We start from the raw sequence: 25,709 nt of genomic DNA, 5'->3' as shown, positions 1-25,709 counted from the left end.
TTTCCTTGGAAATAAGATACTGGGTGATTTAGGCAATAGGAAACAGGATATTACTGTCCAGATGCCCACCATGAGTTCAGGTTCCTCCAGCACTGGGGACTCTCTAAGTGTACATTAAAATATGTTTCTTGTAACAAAGGGGTTTACAACCAATTCTGGCAGCAGGAGATGGGAATTTTCAGGGAAACCATAAGGTAGTTCACTTCAATGGAATTCTCTAATACCGCTTTCTGTACACATATCTGTCAGCATTAATTACTATAAGCAGTGGGCTGAGTCAGACCAGGAGGAAATATGATGAATAAAGATTACAGGGAATGATTTAGGATAACATACCAAGCTAGAACAACCTATGAATACAATGTCTAGAATATTAGGAAGACCAGACATGCATACTTAAAATCCCTTTATTCCTAGCAGAGTTCGCTTTGGAAATTTACAATTTCACAGAAAGTCTGGTGACCAATACTGCGAACTGAAAAATGTTAAAATGATAATGTTTTCATAAAAATTCTGTCACCCTTGTTGATTTTTCAACTATTCTAGTCACATGCATATCTCACTTTTCCCTTTGCTAATTCTTTTTTTCTTTAATAAGCCATTTTTTCTGTCATTCAGATGGAAGGCATATTTCTTCCTTACCAACTGTACATGCCTGTGATTGATTGCCCGAGTAGATGCCAGCACTCACTTCTCGTATTTCTTCCCATGAAAAATTCTGGGAACGATTTAATGTTCACAGAAGGGAAAAGGCTGGTAGTCCCAGGGACAGCTACTGGGAAAAACTGGGAAAAATTCTTCCTGGCAGTTTGCAAAAAGCTTCTTACTCGTCACACACGTTGTTACTGCTATTATAGCCAAGATCCTTCCTGAGCAGGGACAGCAGCTTGTCCCATACAACTGTGTGGGTGAGTGTACAGTGAATCACAGACTTGCTGAGATTGGAAGAGACCTCAGGTGGCCACGTGAACCAACTGATTTGATCAAAAAGTGTCACCTAATCCTGGCTGCCCAAGACCATGCCCAGATGGATTTTGAGTATCTCCAAGTATAAGACTCCACGTGTCTATCAAAACTTTCTTTGACTTAAAAGTTTCAGAGTTCTAATTGATAAATCTTAAAAACTTGATGGCAGAGTGTCACTCCAACTATCCCTTTCTCCTTCATTAAGGTTAAGGTCTATATTTATACTGAGGGAGCTGGAGTTGTTTAGCCTGGAGAAGAGGAGGCTCAGGAGAGACCTTTTCAGTATCTACAACCACCTGAAAGGAAGTTGTAACCAGGTGGGGGGTCAGGCTCTGCTCTCAGGTAACAAGTGAGAACAAGAGAAAATGGACTGAAGCTGAGCCAGGGGAGGCTTGGGTTGGACATCAGGAGGAATTTCTTCATGGAAAGGGTGGTCAGGCCTTGGCAGGGGCTGCCCAGGGAGGTGGTGGAGTCCCCATCCCTGGAGGTGTCCCAGGAAGGCCTGGCCATGGCACTCAGTGCTCTGGGCTGGGGGACAAGGTGGGCATGGGGCACAGGGTGGATCCATGATCTTGGAATTTTTTTCCAACTTTAATGATTCTATGGTTCTATCATCCCAAGATGGGCTATTTATCTCTTCACAGTTAATTACAACTCTTGGCACCCTCCTTCAGCACACAAACACAACTAAACAGAATTACTTTTTCATGACCTGTACTCATAATTAAAAACCCACATGTCACTGAGATTAATGGAATTTGAAACTCCGTACCTTTCTTACAATGAACCAGAATTCATCAACAAAAGCAAAAATAGTCTATTACAGGATACTTCTCTTCCCTCACCCCTTTTCCAATACAATTTGGACTTAGGTCCTAAGGAAACAAAAAATGACCATGGGGCATTACAGAAAGATTTCTTCTCAACAGCACTTCATTTTATTTTTCAAGGAGTTAACTCATTCAGATTGGGTAAAGAGTTTTTTGTTTTGTTTTGTTTTGTTTTGTTTGTTTTTTTTTGTTTGTTTGTTTGTTTGTTTTTGGTTTTTTTTTGCTAAAGCCTACCAGAAGACAACTGTCCAGAAGACACACTTTATCAGGCAGCATATTTTAATTAAAAAGCAGTCAATTTCCTGTGGTTACTGAGGGTCAAGTGGGGCCAGTTTTAATGCTCTGTTACATGAGAAGAAAATGTTAAAGCATTATGTAAAGCACATACTGAATTACTGCTTATGTTAATGCTACCTGACCTCTCTTCTTTGCTGAAAAGATATGATTGGCCATGTTATCATGAATTTTGAAAGGGGGGGGGGGAAATGAGCCAAATGCTGCTGGTGAACCTTGTTCTGAGGTTGTTTCAATTAAAGCTGTATATCTTTTCTCTCAGCCATCCATTTCATTTGCCTGCTGAGGCCACAGCTTACACAGGGGCGCTGTCACAGCACTGGGACATCTCCAAGGCAGACCAATGACAGTGTCCATGACAGTGACCAGCACTTTGTGCTTGGGGAAATGATTTAAGAACAATATAAACACAAGGGATACATCCCTTATTGCACCCAAACACTCTCTGACAATGTGAAGATTAAACCAGTAATTTAAGGGTAAGTTTTTACTAAACCAGAATTAGTCTGTCCCCAGCAATCCCCACAGAAATCCTACCTTTTGAGTACTTCCAGACAATGGTAGGGACAGGATAACCCTCTGCAGAGCAGTTGAGGATTACAGCTTTTCCATAGATCCCATCCTGGTCGCTGGGCTGAACCACAAACCTGGGGGGCACTGTGGGAGGAAGCAAAGGGAGCCATGAGAATTTGTGACACTTACTGGGTCACAGTGAGGGTGACCTCAAAATGGCACAACAGTCAAACAAACACAGGGGCATAAAATTTCACAGCAGAAACAAAAAAATAAATTTAATTTTTTGATGATTCAGTGAGTGACATAGTACAGCTGGTTTCACCAGATTATTTTCCTTCTGTGCACAGTCTCAATGTATTTCTTGCCAGGCACAACAAAAGCATTGGTCTTCATAGGATACAAAAAAGAAGTTTATGAAATCTCTCCATAGGAGAGGTTAAAAATGGAGTAATAGATAAATCATGGTGTTGTGGCCAGATAATAAATGCTTTCTCATAAAGCAGAGGTTTATCAGATGTCTAAGAACTACTGAATTTTTCCACGTTTGCTTTTTAGAACTGTAACTAGTAAACTTTAGAAAAAAATAATTATGTAGTGTAAATAACCTTAAAAAATAATGCTTCTAATAGCAATCAAATCACATTAAAATAATGGTGTTTGATCCATAACTTCTTATAGGACTTCACTCTACAAACAGCCATAAAAAGGTTCAACACAATTTCCTTGCATTAAGTTGAAGAGGAGAATTCACACTTCAGTGCATCAATGTATACATATTATTAGATTTATTCCAAGGTAGCATAAAACCACTGCAATGAGTCTTCCACACACAGGCAAGTATTTACCTACTTGTATATAAATAAGGTAAGAGCTGCTGATCTCAAGGAAAAGCTCTACATGTTCCAAATGCACGTGCACAGTAAAGAAAACAGCTTGTGACAATGTCAGACCAACAGTTCACCACAAAGGGCTGATTCTAAATGTCAAAGTCTCAATAAAACCTATAAATTTGACAAGCTGGAAAGAAAAGCTGAAAGATGTGAAGAACGTGGAAAGATCCACAAAAGTTCTTGAATATTAAAAGTGTTTAATGGTTGTATTAAAGTCAGTTAAGGCCACAACATTTGCTGAACTCCTGTTCTCTGGTTCAGAACATGAAGGAGTAAATGCCTGAGAAAGAAATAAATTATTTGTGTCCTTATCCCACGTGTTTTTGTCATTTCTTACAGTGCCACAGAGAAAATGCAGTGAGGTGACTGAACCTGTGACAGGTTTTTTTTTTTCTTCTCAAATAACTTTGCTTTTTGAAACGCTCTTGATTACAGCGTCACACTAAGGTGAAATCCTAATAGTTCCTGGCTTTTCCTTGCCCACCACAGTATATGGAGCCTCATGGATTTACAGCTCTTCAAGTCCAGCCACTACTGACCTTGAAATCTGGGGGAGACAGAACAAAGGGTCCAACCATCCCCTCCTTGCTCTGACCCAAACACCCATCAGACCCCACCAGCTGCCTCTCCAGAAGTGCCAGAAATTAAGAAAGGAATTATGGGAGGAGGTTGTATCACGAGAAAATGCAAGGCAGCATGGAAAGGGAGCTCAGTACAGGGAGTATTTGCCCTGGGACCCGAAACAGCTCTTACTAGCCATGAATACAGGACTAATTACACATCAAAACCACAGCAGAAACACCAGTGCTGTGATATAGGACCCTGAGGTTCTTTTCAGTATAAACACTCTCATAGTTTATGCAAATAACACCTCCCAGGATACCAAAGAGTCCCAAGTTTTCCTTAAGAAGAAACTGGAGCTGCCAGTGTTGGTGTGGACAGGACTGCCAAAAGTTGAAGGTACATAAACACTCTCTCTGCAGGTTCAGAGAACCCTCCTCACAACAGCTCCAGTCCTCCTCCCTGTGCCTCCACAATCCAGACTCCCCTCCGACTTTCTCTTTCCACATTCATAGATACAACTGCTTTTTAAAAGAGGAGAACAATCCTCTGGAAGGAAAATAATGCCTCCAACTGCATATTTTCCTCACTGAATCTTGTCGCTATAACACAAAGGTGTTTACTGCCCAACTGTACAAAAAAGCTCTATTGCTGTTTGGAACGTGGCTAGAAGAGATGGAAGGAACCAACAGAGATACCTTTCCACTAGAAGATATCTTTACTGCTGACAGCCCTTCTGGCTTTCCAAATGCCTGCCACACTAACAAACTGTTGCAGGTTGTGTTAATTCACGACAGGGAAGCATCAAACATGAAATCCCAGTAAGAGCAGCTCTGGGCAATCACCCACCCTGTTCTAATTATCTGCTCAGAGAAGGCGTTTGCTTCAGCAGCTCCTTTCTCACTGTTCTGTGTTCATTTTATCCCCCCAAACACAAAATTGCTTATTTTCCAAAGCAGGTGAAAAGCACAGTTAGTTGCACAAATAGATTTGATTTTGTACGGCTCGGCCCGGCGGCATCGGCTTGTTTCACCTCGCTAACTGTAAGGAAATGTCTATTTACAACTTCTGAAAAATCAATTACAAGCTGCTTATGCATAAAGAGGGATAAAAAACCAACACAAAACACAAACCCAGCTCGGCAGCACCAGTCTTACAGTCCTAGAGATGAGTGGTTACAAATGATGCAGTGGAGTGACTGATAATTACTGGCCTCCTCTACCACTGAAGGGTATAAGGAGTATAATGTCTTTTAAAATCTCTCTCATAACACAAAACTTCTGTAACTTGTTTTATTTCCCCTCTCTTTGAGAAACATTTTCTTTATATTCTTCATTTGTTATGGATGTCACTGGCAAGAAGTGCTAATTTTTCAGGAAACAGTTTATTTTATTATATGAGCAGGCACATGCAGAAAGTTCTGGAAAAGTTCAGCAAGATTGCTTAGTGTGGAATAAAGACAATCAGTTTTTAAAATACTATTTGCATTAAAGTTATCTGCTAAAATACACTTTTTGTCTAATATAGAGAAGAATGGATGGATGCCAAGAGTAAATGTTCTTTGAGCATTTCTGTGGAAATGCATCCTTTCACATCTTTAAGAAACTCACGTAGATATCCTTGGGCTGTTGTGCCTTTAATGCTGACAAGCTCTGAACAGGGCTTTTCATCATATTGATTTCACTGTGTTTTGGATATATGTATATATAAAACATTTCTCAGATGTTCTTGGTATTCTCATTTTTAATCATTACTTTCAATACAGAATGACTCCAGAATGGCAACTGAAGAAATAAAATTTTGCTATATAGCTCCGGGACGAGGTGTATGATTAGAAATCATATTATTTTCTTGTTCTGCTTCACAAACAAAGTGTGTTTCAGCATTACCCATCAAAAACTCAGCCCATACCCTGTAATAGAAACAGTTTCTATGTTCAGTAAAGCTTTGGGCTTCCTTTAGTACTACCTACAAAAATGCCAACTGCTGCTCTGATTTTGAAGACCCAAACCCTTCCCACTTAGTCTTAAGATTGCCAATAGACATCAGAAAAGATGCTACAGCAAAATAACATTACCCATTCAGTGACCTTCCAATTGTTTCTGTATTGCTGCCTAGGTAAAGCCACAGGATTTTTCTTCTTATGTAAACGATTAAAAAGCAAACAGAGGAGACCTTCACATTTTTCTTCCTCTCTTCTGGTTTGCTTCTCAATTTTATTTCAAACTAATAACTTGTTCTGTGCTATGTGCTACCACAGTTTGGAACAGCATGCTGTTAGCCACTTAGTTTACATCTAAGTCTTGATATTTAGCTTTAGGTTATAAACCTACATTAACTTTTTCATTCTCTTTCAGGAGTTCATTAGCCCTTAAAGAATATATGCTTAGTAAGAATTTAATGAAGGTACTTTGTCTGATGTGCTTGAGTTAATGGAAAAAAGTAAACAATTAGTTCTCTTCCTCTCTCTTTAGTTGTAAAGGTGTGGGATTTCTCTGCCCCTTTAGAAGTGAAACACTGAAATAGCTCATGATTATGACTGAACAGTTCTACTTTTATTATCAACTTTGTCTCAGCAGCACAGTTCCTTGAGCCTGTAAAGGAGGGCATTTAAAATTGCTTTTACAGTGAATTTATGCCAGGCTCTCTCATTTAAGGCAGCCCACGGATCTGTGATGAGAAATGAGCTGTTGAATTGTTTAGGGTAAGAGCAATAAGTTGACAGATGTAAACTATTTAATGGCTGAACTCAAAGGACCTAAAAAAGGTATTTTCAGTCAATATTATGATTAGCAGTCTCAGGCTCTCGCTATGGGAAAACAAAGGATGAGAGCAATCAGAATAGGATATGAAAGATAGTGTGCATGTCACAGTGCCATTTTAAAGGAAGGAAAATGCTTTTAGTATCTCCCTGTGCGAAATAATCCTGATAAGATGATAAAATATGAGTTGGTACCCTAAGAACACACTGCTTGCCAATGTCAGTGCTGCCCTCAATGACTGACTTTACAAGCTGCTAACAAAAATCGATTTATGTGTGCATGCTAAAATTCACAGTCATGGAATCATAGAATGGTTTGGGTTGGGACCTTAAAAATCATCTTTTCCAACCCCCTGCATGGGTAGGGACATCTTCCACTATTTCAGGTTGCTCCAAGCCCCGTCTGACCTGACCTTGGACACTTCCAGGGATGAGGCAGCCACAGTTTCTCTGGGAAACCTATTCCAGTGCCTGACCACCCTCACAGGAAAGAACTTCTTCCTCCCCTGCTGCCCTGCTGTGGGATGAGCCCAGGACACATTTGGGAAACATGGGCAGTTCATGTCCAGCCTCTCCCCCATCAGCACCCCCATGTCCTTCTCCCAGGGCTGCTCTCAGTCTGTTCATCCCCCAGCCTGGGTTGGTACCAGGGGTCTCCCTGACCCAGGTGCAGCACCAGCACTTGGCCTTGTTAAACCTCACAAGATTCCCATGATCCCACATCAATTCCATGACTTAAGTTTGCTCTGTGTAAATCCAGAACTCCTTTTTGCCCGTACTTTATTCCAAGGACCAGATGACAAACTCCCACAGTCCTTCCTGGACTTCAAATCCACGTGAGCTCTTCTGGCTCCCAGGTACAGTGATTAGTACATCACTCTGGGGAACAATTCTGAAAGCTCCTAACACAGCTCCTCTGGTGGGCTGCTGGAGTGAGTTAAGAAATAATCTATGACACTGGCCCAGAATATGATGTTTCATTTCTACACGGAATATTTGTACTTCACATTTAGATCATACTGTCAAAATGATGGAAGAAATTTAATCATCCAAAGCAACCATTGATGTATTAATGAATGAGATCATTAAACACTGTACTTTAGCAAAGATGAACAGTTATTAAATTTGGTCATTGGACCTAAGGGGTCGATTTAGCTGGTTTAGTGAAACCATTTGCTCTGCAGTTCAAGAAAAAAGATGTACTTTTGCAAAGTGAGACCGTGCCCAGTGATTTGTGTTGATCAGGTTTGTCCAGTGAGAACATTAAATAGGAAGTGAATCTTCTAAGAGGGCATTTTTGAAGCCTTAGTGTAAACACCAGCAAAGGAAATAAATGAGATTTGACACCAGCTGCGACCATAAATCTTCCCTCCCACGTCTGTCACAAACCACATTTGCTGCATCACACCAGTACCACCAGCAAACATCAGAAAGCAGATGGATACTCACTTCCTATCAGGAATATCCAAGGCTCAGGGACCCCTCATTGGGTGCCTAACTAGCTAATGATATTCGACACTCCTGGCAAGCACAAAATGAAAACACATTTACACTAAATGCACTAAGTGCATCATGGGGGGTTATTAGGTATTTAAAGACCTTATCTCAATTTTAACTTATGATGTGTTCACTAACAGGAGTTATAAAATCATAATTTATGCATCCAGTACTATCTTTGAATTCTCTTTCAAGGTAGTATCAGAAAAATTTTGAACTTGTAATACATTGAAGAGCTTTTTCTTTTTGGTTACCAATTAAAGCCCTTTTTATTTTGTAATTACTTTGTTCCCAGTTTAGGAAACCCTACAGAAATGAATAACACATGATAAAGTGTATATAGATTTTTAATCACTCTTTAGAAGACAGCCCTAATGAGTAAAGCCTTAATTAATTCCTCATGATGATATAAGTAGTTGACAGAGAAGATATTTTCCTAATTTCTCTGTGTGGTTCTCATGACAGGATCCTATTCTTTTCCTTTTCCTAATAGCATGCCTAGCAAACCAGGAGTGTGCCAAGGAATAAAATTAAAATAATAGTAATTTATGAGGTTTTGAGAAACCCTTCTAGCTTGCAATTTTTCAATGCATTCACAGAGGAACTGCAGGTCAGGATCTGGCAAAGCCCACGATTTTGAGGAGGAAAGCCCCATTTTCACTCACCTCAACTTCCTACCTGCAGTCCCTAGATGCAGTGAACAGTGGGAATTCTCCTGGTGGCTAATTAATAAGCTTTTAAAAGATATTCCATAACCATTAGGACTAACCAAGCCTGATTTTCTGTGGATTTGTACCTCGTGTTTGAGCAGAGATTCCAGCTGGAGCATTTTTTGTGTTTGCAGAAGGGTTTGCCTGTGTGGGTTTTCTGGTATCCAGTGTTACACTCTGTTCCTTAACAATCACCTCTTTTCATTAAGTTTGTAGGCTTTTAGCTACATTGGAGGTGTTTTCCCCTCTTCTGATTTATCTAAAATTGGCCAATAATTTTTGGAGAGAAGTGCTGACAGGTCTGTGTCCAGAGCATTTGACTTTGCCTTATTTCACCAAGAAACCCATGGAGGAGAGAACTGAGTTTGCCCTCAAATCTTCTTACCCAGATGCTCAAAAACTTCATCATCTCACTTCCTCTCAGCTGGTGCCTTTCATCCCCTATGGAATGTTGTGGAAGCTGGTTGTCATCTTCCTCTGATATTTAAGGCAGGAAAAATCCAGCCTTGCTGGATTTTAAGGGCTCCTTATACCACTTGATTGCTCATATAAAGCACAAAATAATTGGAACAGCAGCAAAGATTTAACGTAAGGTGCCCACAGATTTTAAGAAACCAGTACTTGTTTTTCTTTTGCCATTCAATGCTCTTTGCAAAATGGCAATGCAGCTTAGACATCAAAAATAATATCTGTAGGAAGAATATAGGAAATCTATTTAACAGACTTAAAACTTAATGGGAATTTAAGAATGATAAAAAATAGCAGATACATGTGATCTGACACAGAAAATATTGAGGAAAAAATCTGGAGCTGTAAAGATGAAGAATTTCTGTGGCTGTATGTATTCTGCAGAAGTTTGTATATTCACTAGTAATTCAAATGTAGCAATGAGCAGTTGGCCCGTGTTTCTTCATTCATTTTAGGAATGGACCAGGTTTAGATTCTACATCTAATTCTACCCATGTACTATAAAATGATATGGATTCCCATTTATTTTGGAAACATGAGAGACTGCATTGTTTTAAAGTCGACTTTTGAAATGAATACAAGGACAGGATAGATAAGAAAAAGGAACTGTGTGGGTAACAGTCATATTTCACTTTCCCACTCACTGTCTACTCTCATATCAAAATGCACAGTCTTCACATAATTAAGATATTTCCAGGACCCATCTCCAGACTTTTAGGATAAGCCAACATTTAAGTTTAAAGCACACAATGTGGATTAGAAAAAAGAGGACTTAAAGCACCACTTCTCCCTATATTCAGAGATAAACACCTTAGTTAATTTAGAAAAATACTGTGTTTCAGTTGCATGGCACCTACGAGAATAAAAGGATGAGGAGAGATCAGAAAGCTTGGAGAATAAACAGGCAGCAGGAAAAAAAAATCCAAGTCTTAATTTAAATGTGTATAGGTCAGGTTGGATGCAGAGGAGGAGTGATCACAGTGGCTGTTTGTCTTCTGGCCTGTGTGGAATGAGACAGCTGAAGCAGTTCAGTACCAGGGAAAAAGGCCAGTGTAGGGTTTTGGCAGGGAATTCAGGTCAAACACGATATTACATTTTCCACTTTTCCTCTGAGTGAGAGTTGTTGTCTCAGATGCATATGCAAAACTGATTAAAACATTACCATTTAAACTGACAGCAAGGGAGAGAAGGGAGAGGAGAGGCTTAAAGGAGGCTGCTGCAGAGCATGAGCTGGGCAGAAAGTTAAGCATGAGGGCAAAATGGCAAAAAGTTGGAGGAGTAGGACTCCAGAGGGTAAAAGAGGGTGAAAAGCCCCTTCTGTCATGCCTATGGGTTTATGAGGACACCCTTCAGGCACACACACCAACAGCTGTCCTCACACCACCAGGGTAGAGCCCTGGTCAGGAGGTGAAATTAGAGCAGAAGGAGAATGATGAGGAGGTGGAGGTGAAAATGGAGGTGTTGGTGTCAGGGGTGTGTGAAGGGCGCCAGAGAAGGGTCCCCAAAACTCCTCTCCTTGACAAGAAGGGAAATCTAATTAATGCCCAACAAGGCAGCAAGAGGCAGACGTGTCCAGGGAACAGAGGTCAGGGCAGGCAGGGGCTCTCCAGGGGAGGAATTACCCGCTGGCAGCAGGAGACAGGGAAAGTGCAGCTCAGGAAAGGTCGGGAGAAGTGAGGGCAGGGCAGGACCTGTCCCCATCAGTGGGACACGGAGCAGAAATCCCCACACATGGACTCACTTGACCCAATTCCTAAAGCCTCCAGTATCTCAGCACTGAAGGGGACAGACAGTGGTGGCAGAGAGAGATTTTCAGTGGTAAAACCACATCTTCCCACCATCCCAGAATTATCTATAGGAACCCACACAGAGCTGCTGCAGTGATTCGTTCTCTTATAGGGTTAAATGCTAACAGAACAGTTTAGGAAAGGAATAATTAACTTCATGTAGTTAATTAAACTACTTCATTTAAGAATTACTAAATAAATCAGGTAAGTAATAGACATCTGTACTGAGTAATATTAAACAGGATTAAAATCAAGGAAATTAAAAAAGTAAAGTAATATTTATACCAAAACTAGTGGAGAAGTAATGGACTTTTGTGCCACTGAGTTTTGGGAATACTAGCATAAAAAAAGTAAACATGTGCATTCTATAAGTGGAAAACTAGGGAATAATCCACTTAAAACAGTGGGAATTTTTGACTTAAAAGGAAGAGCTGTTCAAAAAACTTTAATTCAAGTGAGTTTTTGAGGTGAAAAAAAAAACAAACAAAAACAAACCTGGAAAAGATTGCAAAAGCCCCTTTAAAATTTTAAGATTTATTTTGGTAAATCTCCAGAAGAGAATATAAAATGTAGTGATCTGTAGCAGGCAGAAATAACCAGGGTTACCTGAAGGATTATTCCATGTGCCCTCTTTCTCTGAGGAGCCCAATGGCTTGGTACCAAGGAAGAGATGGTGGAGAGGGAGGACTAAGACACTCTCGTTTTTTAAAAGTGAAAATTTTAAATACTTCAAAAAACTTCTAGAAAAGGAAAGGAAGTAATTTGCTTTTGTTGAACCTTTGCACAGTAAGTTTGAAAATATATCACAAGGGATGATGTCTGGGTAGTTTGGCTAAGGTGTGACTTGGAAGGTCTGCTACACATAAAATGTTTGCTTACTTGAACATCCAGTCACATCCATCTCAAGGTAAAATGTTGTGAAGCCACCAGAGTGAGTGAATGGAGATAATTGCATAATAAACATAAATAAGGAAAAGAACAACCTGGTAACAGGGGAGAGTCTTTTCCTCACAAAGTCAACATCAATGCTTTGCTTTTTAACTGACATAATGCTAGATGAGAGAGTGATCTAAATAAAAAATGGGTATAACCAGACTAAAACAACAGCAGAGAATAATTTGATACCATTTCAAAGGCTTGACCCCAAAGAATGGGCTTGTGCCTCATACAATTTTCCAAGAAGTCACTCTTGCATCTCCCTCATCCGCCCTGTGCACTCCAGGGTTTTTGATGAGTTTCAAGACTTCTAGATAGAAAAGTGCCATTAGTTTCTGTGCTTCACTGCTCTGTGTGTTCTCTGTTAGGAAGGGAGGGATTACCACATTCCCCTCCCTTTTGTACTTCCCATCAAACAGACACCGTCACAAAACACCGACGGATCCCGCTTAATTGGCGCCCCTCGAGGTAATTACACCTCCTCACCTCTCACGATTAATTGGCTTTGGTGCTCCACAGCCGCCGCGTCGTTCCTGGCGATGCAGGTGTAGTTCCCGTTGTGCATCAGGGACAGGTTGGAGATCCTCAGGGAGCTGGTGAAGTCGATGTTGTCGATGGTGACGCCGAGGCTGGCGGGGATGGGCCTGCCGTCCTTCTGCCAGGTGATGGTGATGGGCAGGTCCCCGGAGACCACCACGCAGGGAATGAAGACCCTCTGCCCGATGGAGAACCGCGGGAACTCGAAGGGCTGGATGAAAGGAGGGACTGGGGAAAAAAAAAAACAAACCAGGAGAGAGGAGCTGTTGAAATCACGGGGCTGGTTTCTGAAAATAACATAATGGAGCAGATGTGCAGGTGTGTTTTAATATGCGAAAGCTACACCTTCAGCAGGCACAGGACATTGCTTAGCTTGGAAAATCACATCTTTTCAAAAGACCTTTGCATTCCTTGACCACCCAGTGCTTAAGCAGAGGTGACAAGCAGGGAAAGTCCTGGCTTCTAGAGACACCTGACATCACTGGCAGACTCTTGCAAGAATATTGAGCATCTCTTCCACAAATCACATCACAGCTCAAGGCTCCCCCAGTCTGTTAACACGACATTGACAGGAAGAGCTCAGTAACGTCCATGGGCCTTGCTTAGATCATGGAATAAACCTGGAAGAGGCTCTAGCTTTGCTTCTTGGATGTGATGAAAGGGAGTGTGAGCTTCTCTAACTGCTGCTGGCATTTATTTCTAAGTGTTTCAAGTCACAATCCCCATTAATGTTGGGTAGAGGCAGAAAGAGAAGGGCAAATACAGTACTTGTTGGACAGCAAATTAAGTTAAAACTGATTTCTAATGAGAGGGTTGGTAAAAGTCATAAATATTCAAGCTGGTGTTTAATTCCTGCTAAGGAAAAATCTGGCAAATCTGTTTTGTTTCTTTTTCTTTACTTAGCATTCTGTGGCTGAACCAAAAAAAATCATGCAAGAAAGTATCCTATTTTCTATCATAGGAGAGAATTCTATGTCTTAAAAATCTGTTGTTTTCAGATATTTTTGCTAAAAACAAATGAAACAGTGGGTTAGATTAAATAAATATAGAAAGGATAATGAGGGTGCCTCACTTTTGCCGGATTGTGGTTGGAATGTTTACTAACAATTTGGTAAATTGAGTCTCAAATACTTAGTCAGGTGAAGGAATCAAAATCTTCTCCAGTTCTCAGGGGAGCACTCTGACAGCCAGGGCATTGATCTAAGATAGGTTTCCATCCATCACTCCTGAAAAGGCTGCACAACCAACTTTGCAAGCAGTACTCAAACCCTCGTTTATCAAAGCAGAAGGTTCCTGGAGGTTATGTCCCTTAGATACAGGAGTGCATTCTCCTACTGCCTGAGAGATCACTTACACATAATCTGTAGTACATCTGAACATCTTTAACAGGAAAGATGGAAGGATACCCAGAGCAGAACATTTATAGTGATCTATATGAGCGAGCTGCAGAAGAAAATGGAGTTGGTGGCTTTACCTAATTGTATTTCTTTTGTCCTTTCTCCCTTTAGCAATTCTAAGGCTGTGCTTTCCTCAGAACTGAAGCAGGAAAGCTCTCCAAAGGGGTTGCAATGTGTGCCAGCCCAGTGACTTCCCCAGCAGCAGTTTTGCTCCTCTGCCAGTGTCCTGTTTCTGGGATGCAGAGACAGATACCTGTGACCATTACTTGTCAGCTCAGAGCATTTTGGGGTGACCTAATTGTGGCCTTCCAGGACCTGAAGGAGTCGACAAGAAAGATGGAGAGAGACTATTTCCAAGGGCCTGGAGTGACAGGACAAGGGGGAATGGCTTCACACTGACAGAGAGAAGGCTTAGGTGGGATATTAGGGGGAAATTCTTTACACTGAGGGTGGTGAGGCCCTGGCACAGGCTGCCCGGAGAAGCTCAGGCTGCCCCATCCCTGGAAGTGTTGAAAGCCAGGTTGGACAGGGCTTGGAGCAACCTGGTCCAGTGGAAGGTGGTGGAACTGGATGATCTTTAAGGTCCCTTCCAACACGATTCTGTGATAACAAACCTCCCAAAGGACTAAGGCTTTGTTCAAATCCTTGTGTACATGCACATCACGGTGCAAGAGGTTGACACAAATCAGATACTAACTCCCGTTTTCCAGCATAGCCGTGATGCCCTTTTCTGAGGAGAAGTTATGACCATGCTCAGCTGCCACATCAGGCACACATACAGGCTTTCCCTGGCTTCTCCCAAGAGTGGCTCCATGTCCATGGTAGTGAGAAGTACCACTGCAATCAATTTTTCTGACATGCTGTGAGACTTTTTCCAGGCTGCCATCTCTCAGATCACTAAAACCTGTCCTGTTGCATCCTGCAAATCTGGCAGATCAGTCATACAGAACAAAAGAAACTTGGTAGAAATCACCCTGTTTATTTGAACTTTGAGCACTGGAAGTTATCTGCTTTTTTCACCGGGGGACCTACTGCCACAAAGTGAGGCAAAATGTCTGCCTGCCTCTTCAAGTTAATCCACTCACATGAGCTATCTCAGATTCTTTGTACAGCAGCAGAAAAAGGCCAAATTTCTCTCAGCATTTATTGATGAGCAGTTTATAATATAAATGGGAGTGAGAAATTACTCGAACGTGTCTGTCAAAAGGTTTTGACATAACCTTTCCCATTGCTGAGTGCAAATATCTGCTAAATGCCAAGTCCCCCCCTAGAACATTTCTGCCCAAACCCTCCCCTCACTCTCAGACATCATTACTGAAAGACATTCTAAAACTCACAACAGGAAGGCAAAATTGCTTCTGTGTTTTCTGCTGAGCGTGGAACAAATTTGAACCAATCTTTTGTGGACAAAATTATATCAGAAGTCGGACAAAACGATATCAGAAGTCAGACAAAATATTGCTCGGGGATTATTATGTGCATCTTTGCTCTCCATCTCCCTGATGAAGAAAACAGGGAGCAGGATCATTAGGTCACACTGAAGTATTTTTTGGAAAATATTGATTTGCGAGGTTGCATTTACCAACCCTAAAATTTAAGTAGCAGCCTGCAGAGCATTTCAGAAATTGGCTAAAATATTTATAGACAGCACATTTCCCTTCTACTCAGGTTTTTAAGATATAGAGGAAATCAGCATATATTTCTGCCTCATAAAATATAATGTATATTCAACCTGCAGCAGCTTCCAGTCCTGACAAGGAGCTTATTTTAAAAACCAGTGTGTGATTTAAAATCAGTACTATAAAGAAAGTAAATAGTCTAGCAACAACTCTGAAGTATTGAAGAACATTTTTCAATGTTCTTTTTAGTGTTCACCAGTTTGGTTTGATAAAGGAAGTTTCTGGTGACCTAACACAGCACATAAATTTTCTTCCTGCTATTTTGAAGAAGAAAATGATCACAAAAAAATGACTTATTAAAAATATGTGATGAAGACAGGCAATTAATTTCTGAAACACTAAAGTTGCCATCTCTTTCTCTCTCTCTATACATATATCTGCAATAAAAAGTTGACATATATCCTTGACAGAAGAAAATATCAAGTTTGATTAACTAGCATGTGGAGGTTTTTTTTTCAAACTAAAGCTGCATCATTGCCAAACAGCACTAAAAATATAAGATAATATAGTATTTTAACTCTGAGACAGAAAATTTACAGTAGGACAGATGTATTGAAATGTATGTTTAAATACTTCAAGGTGTGTTTATTTTCCCTTCCTATATGTAGCTTCAATTTGACCATACTTCAGAGGTTGTATTTGATTTTGGGGGGGAAATTATGCTATTTTATATATATGTGTTGTTACATCTTAACTAGAGAAAGGGAGAACAGGATATGAATGTGTGATTCTGTTCGTGGGAGGGATGTTTCTCTCTCCCTGCAATGGGCAAGAGAGTGAAAATCTGTGCTTCATGCAACCAAGTGCTGTGCCTTGGGAGTGCTTTATTGATGAGTGCTTGAATTAAGTGTCTGTTTAAGAAGGGGAGCACGGGCCAGTCTCATTAGTGCTAATACAGGAAGATTTAAATTATGTTTTTGTGCCCTAGCAAGGTCTCCTGTACCTCTGGGAGATTGCTGTAAAGGAGGGCAAGGAGGGCTTCCACGCTGCTCTCCATTAGCAGAGGAACATCCTTAATTTCTTGCCCTCAGTTCCATGGGAGTTATGTTGGAAGGAACTGCTGAGATGATTCACTAAAACAGGGCATCCTGCAGATGGCCTGTTTCCTGCAGCAGCCTTGTGAACATGCTGCTCCTCTCCCATGGCTCTGCACAGAAAAATGAAAGCCATCCCCTGCTTTATCAGTATAAACAGTTCCCTAGCGGATTTTCTTCCAACAACACTATTTCAGGAGTTGTGTCTGCAATACAAAATACTTCTGGCAATGAATATTGATGTCTGATGCAAAATAATAACCACCAAGCTGTGCAGCCTCCTTGGGCAGCTGCGTGATCCTGGATTTCATGTGAAAAGGCTTCACCCTTCACCTTAGTCCCCACTCCCCTTCCCTGCCATGCAACACTGGTGTTCACAGGCTCCTGATGCTGCTATGGGAGCTCCTCCAAAAGGAGAGAGGGTTTAAAACATTGTGTAGAAACCAAGAGTCATGTCTCATCCATCTACAGAACCACCTCCTTTCAGCCCCCTTTGTGAGGGCAGAAGTGAATGCCCTTATCATATTGCAGCACCATGCAAACCTGGCATGATGGGAGCTCAGTTCCCTGCCCAGGGGGATGCATTTGCTACTAATTTTCAAAAGACAAAACCTAGATTTGAAGATAAGAAAACAGCTGCAAGAGCATCTTAACACAACAAGCAGTTAACCCTCGTTGTTAAAGCACTGCCTGATTAGAGGCCTCGCTTGCAGGTTACATGTCCAGAAGTACTAAGAAGTTACTTTTACTATTCTTTTCGAACCTGGTCCAGAGCTACTGCCCTTGTTAAGCCCCTAAAATGATCTAAAATGATCTTTGTCCTCAAGTATAACCGGGAAAAGTTAAGATCAACAAAATCAGAGCCAAAAGTTACAGGTTTAGACGAGAGAGGACTTCAACAGAATGATCTTTGTCTCTGAAAATCTTTCCCTTGAGCTGTTTGGTTTCACACTACCATCCCTTTCACCTTCACCCCGGGACTGTACATAAGCAGCTGATTTTATATCACCCTTCTGTTTCTCAGGGTTAATACTTTGGAGATTTTTGGGATGATGTGTGTTGTACACATTGTTTGAAATGAGGTCAGCATCCTCCAAACCTGCCATGCACACACAGTCTTGCTTTCTGTATGTCCTTACTACATGTACTTACACACACAGTGCTAATAGCTCTCACTAACCTGGTGCAGCAAAGTGCTTAAAATTTTGAGGGCAGTTTCAGTGAATATATAAGGTAGTATTTCAAATATATTTGACAAACACAGGGAAAAAGGAGGAAGAACATTCCTTCTCCCAAACCTGAAGTAAATAAAGCTGCACTGTGAGAGAAGAGGGCAAACTTTTGATAAACCCAAGCATAACATACAGATACTCTTGAACTCCTTAGCTGAGGCTCTTATTCAAGTATTAAGGCTCATTTCACATTGTTTACATAATTCATAAATAAAGGCACCCATATACCAACTTAAATTGTGTTTGAAAGACATAAGACTGTGCACAAACCCAGGGAGTCTTATTTTAGATTTAAGTGAAAAGCTTTATGTTTGTACATAGTAATTCCTCATCCTGAAGATGAGGACAGCAGTGAAACAACTTTGACAGACACTTTTGGGTGACCATTTCCTGCAGTGTTAGAGGTGAAGTCATTAGGAACGCAGTACATTAGAAGTGTGCTGCTGTAAAATAAGACACAACTGCAGCATCCACATGACACTTGTGAGATTTTAAAGAGTGTAAGTCAGCTGTTTTAATGCAAAGACAACCCTGAGTTGCTCTGTGCTGAATGGCAAAAAAAAAAACCTTACAAGAATACCAGACTGTTTTGGTCTTTTCGTTAGGTTAAGTGGTGGGCTTCTTACACAGGAGACATCCTTATTAAAATGCACATTCTCTTAAATCAGACTCTGCCTCTCCTTGCTCCCCATGCCCATTATGTGACCTGAGGATGACTGGTAAGTGCATTTTTGCAGGGTGTTTTGCACAACTGCACATTCTCACCCATTCTCATCACGTGGTCCTTGCGTGATTCCTGCCCGTGACAGCCCTGTCACTTCGAGACATCTGAACATTTCTTCCTGAGGAAGCTGTGACAGGTTTGGAGGGATCCAAGCCCATATTGCGTGGGAGAGTGAGAGAAAGGCAGAAAGTGATGTAATAGAAGAAATATCTGAAGGACATCAAGGCCAGAAGTTTTTTCTGGCTCAAGTTATTGGCAAGGTTCGGCCAGCGGGACAGGTAAGGTCTTAGATATGTGCATGAAACTGAATTCACACTTGGCATAATCCATGGCACAGCCTGAAATTTGAACAGATTAGCAGACTGATTGATGACAGATTGCACCATGATCCCAAGAAACCTCAAAAGATTTCCCCTGATGTTTTTCCCCTTTTGTGCCTGCACATTTTTCACTATTTAAACCAGCCCTCCCTGAGCAGAAGTGCAATGCAAATGCACCAATAATATTTTATATGTCAGAAGAAGCTAGATGCTTCCAAGGAAAGGTGAGGAGAATCTATTCAAATAGTTGCAACATGAAGCTATTTAGAAGCAGCCCCTGTCTGTTTTGCTTGTTTTCTAAAAAGAAACAAGGCTGATACAATTCTTTTATGTGGTTCACAACAGGTGAAGTGCTATCACTTTGGTATAAGGCAACGAAAAACCTTCTAAATCAGTGAGATGTACAAGTTCTACAAGATCAGAAACAGCCCTTTTGAACACCACACTTTTTATTTTAATGATGCTGTACCCTTCCCTCTCAGGGGTTTCTTTTTCAATTAATTCCTGTTGGAGAAGTGTGAATAGCAGCAGGCTGTTTACATGAGAATGTGTCCCACGGGACTGATGACAAGAAAATCATCACTTACTACTGATGGCTTTTACTGTAGCTGGGAAAACTATTACTATGAATTGCATAATAAAAAATGGAGATAATAACTCACTCCTGTTTTTAAAATGCTCTGGGATCTACTAAAATGCTGTAAAAGAGATGCTGCTATTATTATTTTACAATTTTGCACTTGAAGGTTGGAGGTTTTTTTCAATGGAAACAGGAAACTTCCAGGTGGGGTAGGTAATATAACCTCTTTTTTTGTTTGTCAACACTTCTCATCATAAGACTATTTCCACGTGCTTGCAGTTTGACTTTTGTTTGGATAGCATTTTTCCAGGCCAGGTGTCTGCCTCAGGCTGAGCCACTTCAGCTGGAAAGTTTCAGCTACAACTCTTTGGCCCTTTCCAAGAACAAGGTGTGAGAGTGGAAAAATAGAGATGCAGTATAAATAAACTCTACTATAAAAATAAAAAAGACATTGTGAGAATATGAGAAGTCCCACGAGTTAGCAGCAAGGATTTCAAGTTTGGCAGGTGCTGGCACTAGCATCAGATATCTTGCTGCCCCTATGAAAAGTCATCACAAGGGTGCCCAAATTTTGCTGTCTGAGTAAAACCAAGTAAACAGATAGACAAAAATCCCACAGTGATCATATCTTGAGAGGATATTTTCCAGTGACTAACAGCTAAGATCTCCCAGGGTCTGAGTAACACATCCTTCAGTGTCTGAGTCAGTTCCAGACACGTGGGGCAGGCGCAGCCTGGTGAGAAGTGAGAAATCAGAGCAGATTTGTCTCTCTAGAGCTCAAATAGCTCCCGTGCTGGGCCCAGGGAGCATGAAAAAAAGTTGTTTCAATGCAGAGAGAAAGGAAAGAGATGTGGGGGCCAAGGGAGCAGCATGGGGAACCAGCCTGCATTGCTGAGCATGCAGGTGGCATGCAAGGGATGGAGCTGAAAGTGGCACAGGGGGTAACAAAGGGGAATTATAGAATTGCATTTGGACCAGTGGGGGGATGTCAGAAGTTGGCGCTGGGCTTGTGGTGGGATTGCAGAGGTGATAAGGGTTGGGAAAGTGGAGCTGGGAAACTGCTGGGGGATGCGAGGCCGGGACAAGGGAACAGTGGGGTGAGGTACAGCACTGACAGTGAGCAGTGAGCCATGTGAGGGGGAGACGGGCTGAAACCCAGTGGAGATGGACAAAGTGAAGGCTGGCAGAATCACAGAACCACAACCAGAATCATCTGGGTTGGAAAAGACCTCCTAGATCACCGAGTCCAACCTTTGACCAAATACCATGTTGTCAGCTAGACCAGAGCTGTAACTGGAGGCTGGAGAAAAGGTTGGGAGCTCCTCATGAAGGGCAAGACTATTTTTGAGTCATGAGAACAAGGAAGTGAAGAAATGGGATGACAAAGATATGGGGGACACATTGATTTTGGAACCCAGAGAAGAGCCAGGACCTGGACAATGATGAGCTGGAGAAAACTAAGGAGGACAGGTCATTCTGAGAAGGAATCAACACAAAACGTGCATCTTCCATGGAATATTCTTTTCCTTAGGATCTCTGACTCCAGTAGCCCTTTATCACTGGTAGATGTGTATGAACCCCACTGAAAATCCATGAGAGCCAAACAGAGAGTGAGAAAACAGTGCTGAGAATAATTCTGCTCTTGGCAAGGACCTGTGCAAGGCTAATCTCAATGATTACTTTTGAAGATGTCAGTAACTACTTTTTCCACTTCGAAGAAAGGAGAGGAAAGGGGGTTCAGTTTACTTTACAAAAAAAAAGAAAAGCAAACAAGAAAATTACATTTAACATGGGCCAAAGCAAAACACGTTGAAGAGGTATTATTACAGCTGCAAAGGCAAGTGGTGGGCAGGTATAGAATACCATAAATTAAATAAGTACAGTCACAGTCTCCCCCTGTTACTTTTGCATTACAGGGTGGGGAGTTTTCATGGCTTTGTGTCAGAACTCAGAACTGGCCAATTCATTTGTCTAAATATAAAAAAAAAAAAAAAATAACGCCAACATGGCTTGATTTCCAAAAAGCTCCATTAGGAGTCAGGCACGGTCCCAACAGAGCTGTGTCTGCCAACCAGAAACCTGCACATTTTCCTGCCAGCTTATCCACTCAGCTCCCAGCAGCCAGGTGATGGGACTGCTAGCTTCCAAAGTCAGGTTTTGGGACAGAGACAAGGGACAGGTAAGGGTGGGTGGAGGGGGAGGAGGGTTGACATGCCACATCTCTCTGGGACAGAGTTATTTGGAGTCTGCAGACTGCACGGGTGGCTATGCAGACAAGGGGCAACAGCTACTCCTAAAAAATGGGATAACTGATTTCATGGAGCGTCTAACTGCTCCTTCTGATCAACAGTGCAAAGAACCAGTAGGCCTAAGGTCAAACAGCACATAAATGCCCAGTTCCCAAGCTTTTGGCTCCCTGACAGCCTGCCAGGTGGGAGGCTCTGAAAGCCCCACTCAGGTTCTCTGGTAGCCAGAATTTCACTTAAACTGTTGTCCTGTCTGTGATCTTATAATGATTTCCAAAGAACGATTTCACTTTCGTTTGGATGTTTGTAAATCCCAAAATTCTCCACAGAATGGATAGTTCTCTTGTATTGGATTACAGCTCATGCTGTTGCACATCTTTATTTAAATGCTGATTTTAGAAAGCCCCCATTCAAGACAGAACAAAGATGCTTCATGTGCTGGAGGATTTGCAAAGTGAGAAGTAAATATGGCAGAGGACTGCCAACAAGAAAAGCCAGTTGTTCACCTAATACAGATAAATGCTGCCCTGTAGAGCCAAATTCTGCATTCACCTTTGCCACAGATCTCTCAGATAAAGCTAATTAAATTACTTAATCTGTCTTTCCCAGGAGGTTACTAAGCTGGGTGACGTGAGTGCTCTGAAGAAAGAAAAGAAACTCTCAGAAGCAAATTCGTTTCAATGGGAGCAGAGCTTTGAACATAGAAATGCTATGTAATAGCAGGTGAACTGGAAAAATTAAGCTGTAGGCTTCTGAAACTGAACATTAAAAAATCTGTGGATACTTTTAAGTTCAATCTGTGCCTCAGTTGCCATTTTCCAAAGGACTCCTGGTCACCCAGGTGGGTTTTGAAAATGAACATATTGTTTCTGAAACATTTGGATACCACAGAGGTTATAAGCTCATGAGGAAATTAATAATTTTGTCCTCAGAACAGAACATGGAGGGAATAAAATACTAAGTAACAGCTCATAAAGTGTCACCTATCCTGAATCACCCTTCAGATGTTGAGGTCACCCAGGAAACTTGTAGCAGAACTGAGAGCAAACCAAAGGACTCATGATGTTGAAGATGGACAAGAATTCTCCCTCTGTTTCTCTGGAGAAGAAATAATTATTCTGATGGTATGAGAAACTGAACTACAAATAAGGATATTTGAGCACTGATAATAACTCCCCTTACAATGTCCTATTTCAAAGTACTTTTAACCTCCAGTATGTAAACTGGGCCATATTTTGCATTTCTCAGTATCAGATACAAGTGCCTGAAAGTCACGATGTTAACTTTGGAATCTATAAAGTGAAAAGGCAATGCACACATTAATAATATTTTAAAGCAACAGGGCCACTTTTGACTCTCCCTTAATGGCAGATAAAAAGACTATGTAGTTCTAGAAAACAATACATAGCCATCTAAAAATCCCCTGTGACAATATTGACCTCCAGATACAAGAAAAGAACCTTGAGAACTGTTCAAGTCTGACATACGAAGCTCACCTTTGACATTTTGGGCTTAGCATATGAAGTCAGGTTATTAACATTTATTTTTTTTTTCAAATAACAGTGTCTTGTCAATAAATTTATTAAAGTTATTCAGAGCATATTCAGTCACTGTTCAAGATTTCTGACCAGTCAACGGCCCTGGCAGCTGAATATCCAGAATTACAGCAGAACACCATCAAAGAATTCAAATCACCGACAAAAGCTACAGTTCAATCAAAGTGGAGAGGGCTGGCAATCTGCTTTCTGGGGGAGGAATTGTCAAGTTCGAAATTGTAACCTAATGGAAGATAGAACAGGATTGCACCTGAGGTACCAGCTACTGTTCTCAGTGGCTGGTACTGTTTTGATCTAAATGCCTGAGCTGTAAGGATAGACTGCTGGATTTGTTTTGTCTGGCTACATTCGTTTTGACAGTCATTTGAAGAATGGAGTCATTTAAAAGGCAGAATTTCCCACCAGATTTACCACGGTGGCCTGTTAATGCAGCAGCAACACAGTTACTGATTTGTCATTCAGCCCCTAAACTGTATCAACAGATGTGTGATATTATTGTGGCGTCAAGCAAGGTACAACATATATGAAAGGAAAAGGTTTTTATACCACAGCATGTGACCAGGGCCCCTGATGGTCTCAGGTGTGTGAGATGTCATGCCTTTCAGAGTCCAAATTGCTCATGGTTTAAAGCTAATCCCCTAAACCTCTTGAAATAATTAGCAATTGCATCACTCCAGGCTGATACCAAAGGGCAAAACTACCAGAGCAGAAAGAATTTAAAAGGTCAGATATCTATAACAAAGTCATTTTAGTTTATTGTTCTCTGTATCTTACCTGAGAATGGATACAGGAATCAACCTTCCTTACTTCCTCTCCCCCACAAAAAAAAGCTCAGAAAGTTTCTAAGAACTTCAGGATCAGTGAAATTATACCCCAATTCTTCCTACAAGTTCACATGAATTGCACTATTTAGTGGCCCCATTGCTCAAAAGCAGGTGCTATTGCAATCAGGTTTTCTGTCTTTTGTATCCTTATGAATAGGTCTGAGCATTGCCAATATCAGAATAGTCAGGACACAATGCTAAAAAAATTCCTATTCTCCATCTATTGCTGAAGTCTTTCAGGGCCATCTGAACATCCTCGTTTTGGACTATTTGAATAGATTTTTAGCATCCTCTTAGAATTTCAAGTCACATTTATTTACAGCGTTACCTTTCCAAGCGTGGAGAGCACTCAGATAATCACTTAATAAGAGGAAAGCAAGGTTAATGCTTTTAGTTCCTGTCTCTGCTTATTGGTAAAAATACAGACACTAAAATTCTCATCTCATTTTTTAAGAGCTGGAAAGTCACTGGCTAATGAAAATGTGAACTTTGCTACCCAGCAGAGAAAACAGTGAAACAGTGAAAGGTAGGGGACAAACCATTAATCTCCTGACTTAATTGTTGCAGTGAAAAACGCTCATGGAAAATTTGCTGCTGCAAGGCTCCCACTTGGAGAGCAGTTGAACGAAGGAGGGTAAAAGTCAAGAGAGAACAAGACACGGCGACCGATGAGCACCTGTGTCATCATTAAAAATAAACACAAAGCCGGATTAACCTTCTTAAGTGCCAGGACAGCCCTTGTGTGCGCGCGACTCTGCCTTTCCACAGGTGACACAGCAATTATCCCGGCGCGGTTTTCCCGGTTAACCTCACCTTTCACCGTCACGTGCACGCTCTGGCTGGTGGACAGCTGGGGCTGGACCAGGACATTGCAGGTGTATTCCCCCTCGTCCACCTCCTTCTGCACATCCGAGAGCTTCAGCGTCCCGTTGTTCTCAAACGCCACCTGGCGATGGTTGAACGGGAGCAGGTTGGAGTTCTTGTACCACTTGATGGAGTAATAGGGGTACCCGATGACCCTGCAGTGGATGTAGGTGTCCCTCCCAGCTATGGCCGTGATGTTCTTCATCGGCCTGATGCTGGCCGGCCCTGGAAAGGGAAAAAGAAACTCTTGGAAACAATTTAAGGGCACGTTCGCTTCAGGAAGCGTGCGTGCTGATTTTTCCAGAAGTACAAATGCTGACGACGTTGAGGGATGTGCCTCGCACGACACTTCTTAGCATTTGACAGTTTTTCCTTTCAAGAGCTGCTTAAGCAGTTTTCCTAATCTTTATATGCTCTAGTTTTCTCCTCACCCTGCAGCATCCATACTAATTATGTGGGGGGGGGGAATATGTTTGCACTTGCCTGATAAAATCTTTGCT

The 25,709-nt window shown here is 41.4% G+C and overlaps 1 protein-coding gene across 1 annotated transcript in view; it reads right to left on the bottom strand.

Annotated features, from left to right (window-relative positions):
• LOC127462341 (cell adhesion molecule DSCAM-like) overlaps window positions 1-25,709 on the bottom strand; it is a gene marked incomplete at its 3' end in the record, with an annotated part of 313,820 nt that overhangs the window by 970 nt on the left and 287,141 nt on the right. The window contains exons 8-10 of the mRNA XM_051770867.1: window positions 25,159-25,434; window positions 12,703-12,981; window positions 2,628-2,747 (exon numbers count right to left, since the gene is read on the bottom strand). Coding sequence (XP_051626827.1) covers window positions 2,628-2,747; window positions 12,703-12,981; window positions 25,159-25,434 — 675 coding nt within the window. The remainder of the gene's footprint in view (window positions 1-2,627; window positions 2,748-12,702; window positions 12,982-25,158; window positions 25,435-25,709) is intronic.

Source organism: Manacus candei, unplaced genomic scaffold (assembly GCF_025592945.1).
Source record: "Manacus candei isolate 608988 ecotype Guabito, Panama unplaced genomic scaffold, ASM2559294v1 h1tg000126l, whole genome shotgun sequence".
Classification (NCBI taxonomy): domain Eukaryota; kingdom Metazoa; phylum Chordata; class Aves; order Passeriformes; family Pipridae; genus Manacus; species Manacus candei.
The sequence above is the reverse complement of the archived record's forward strand: the minus strand, read 5'-3'. Positions and strand labels throughout refer to the sequence as shown.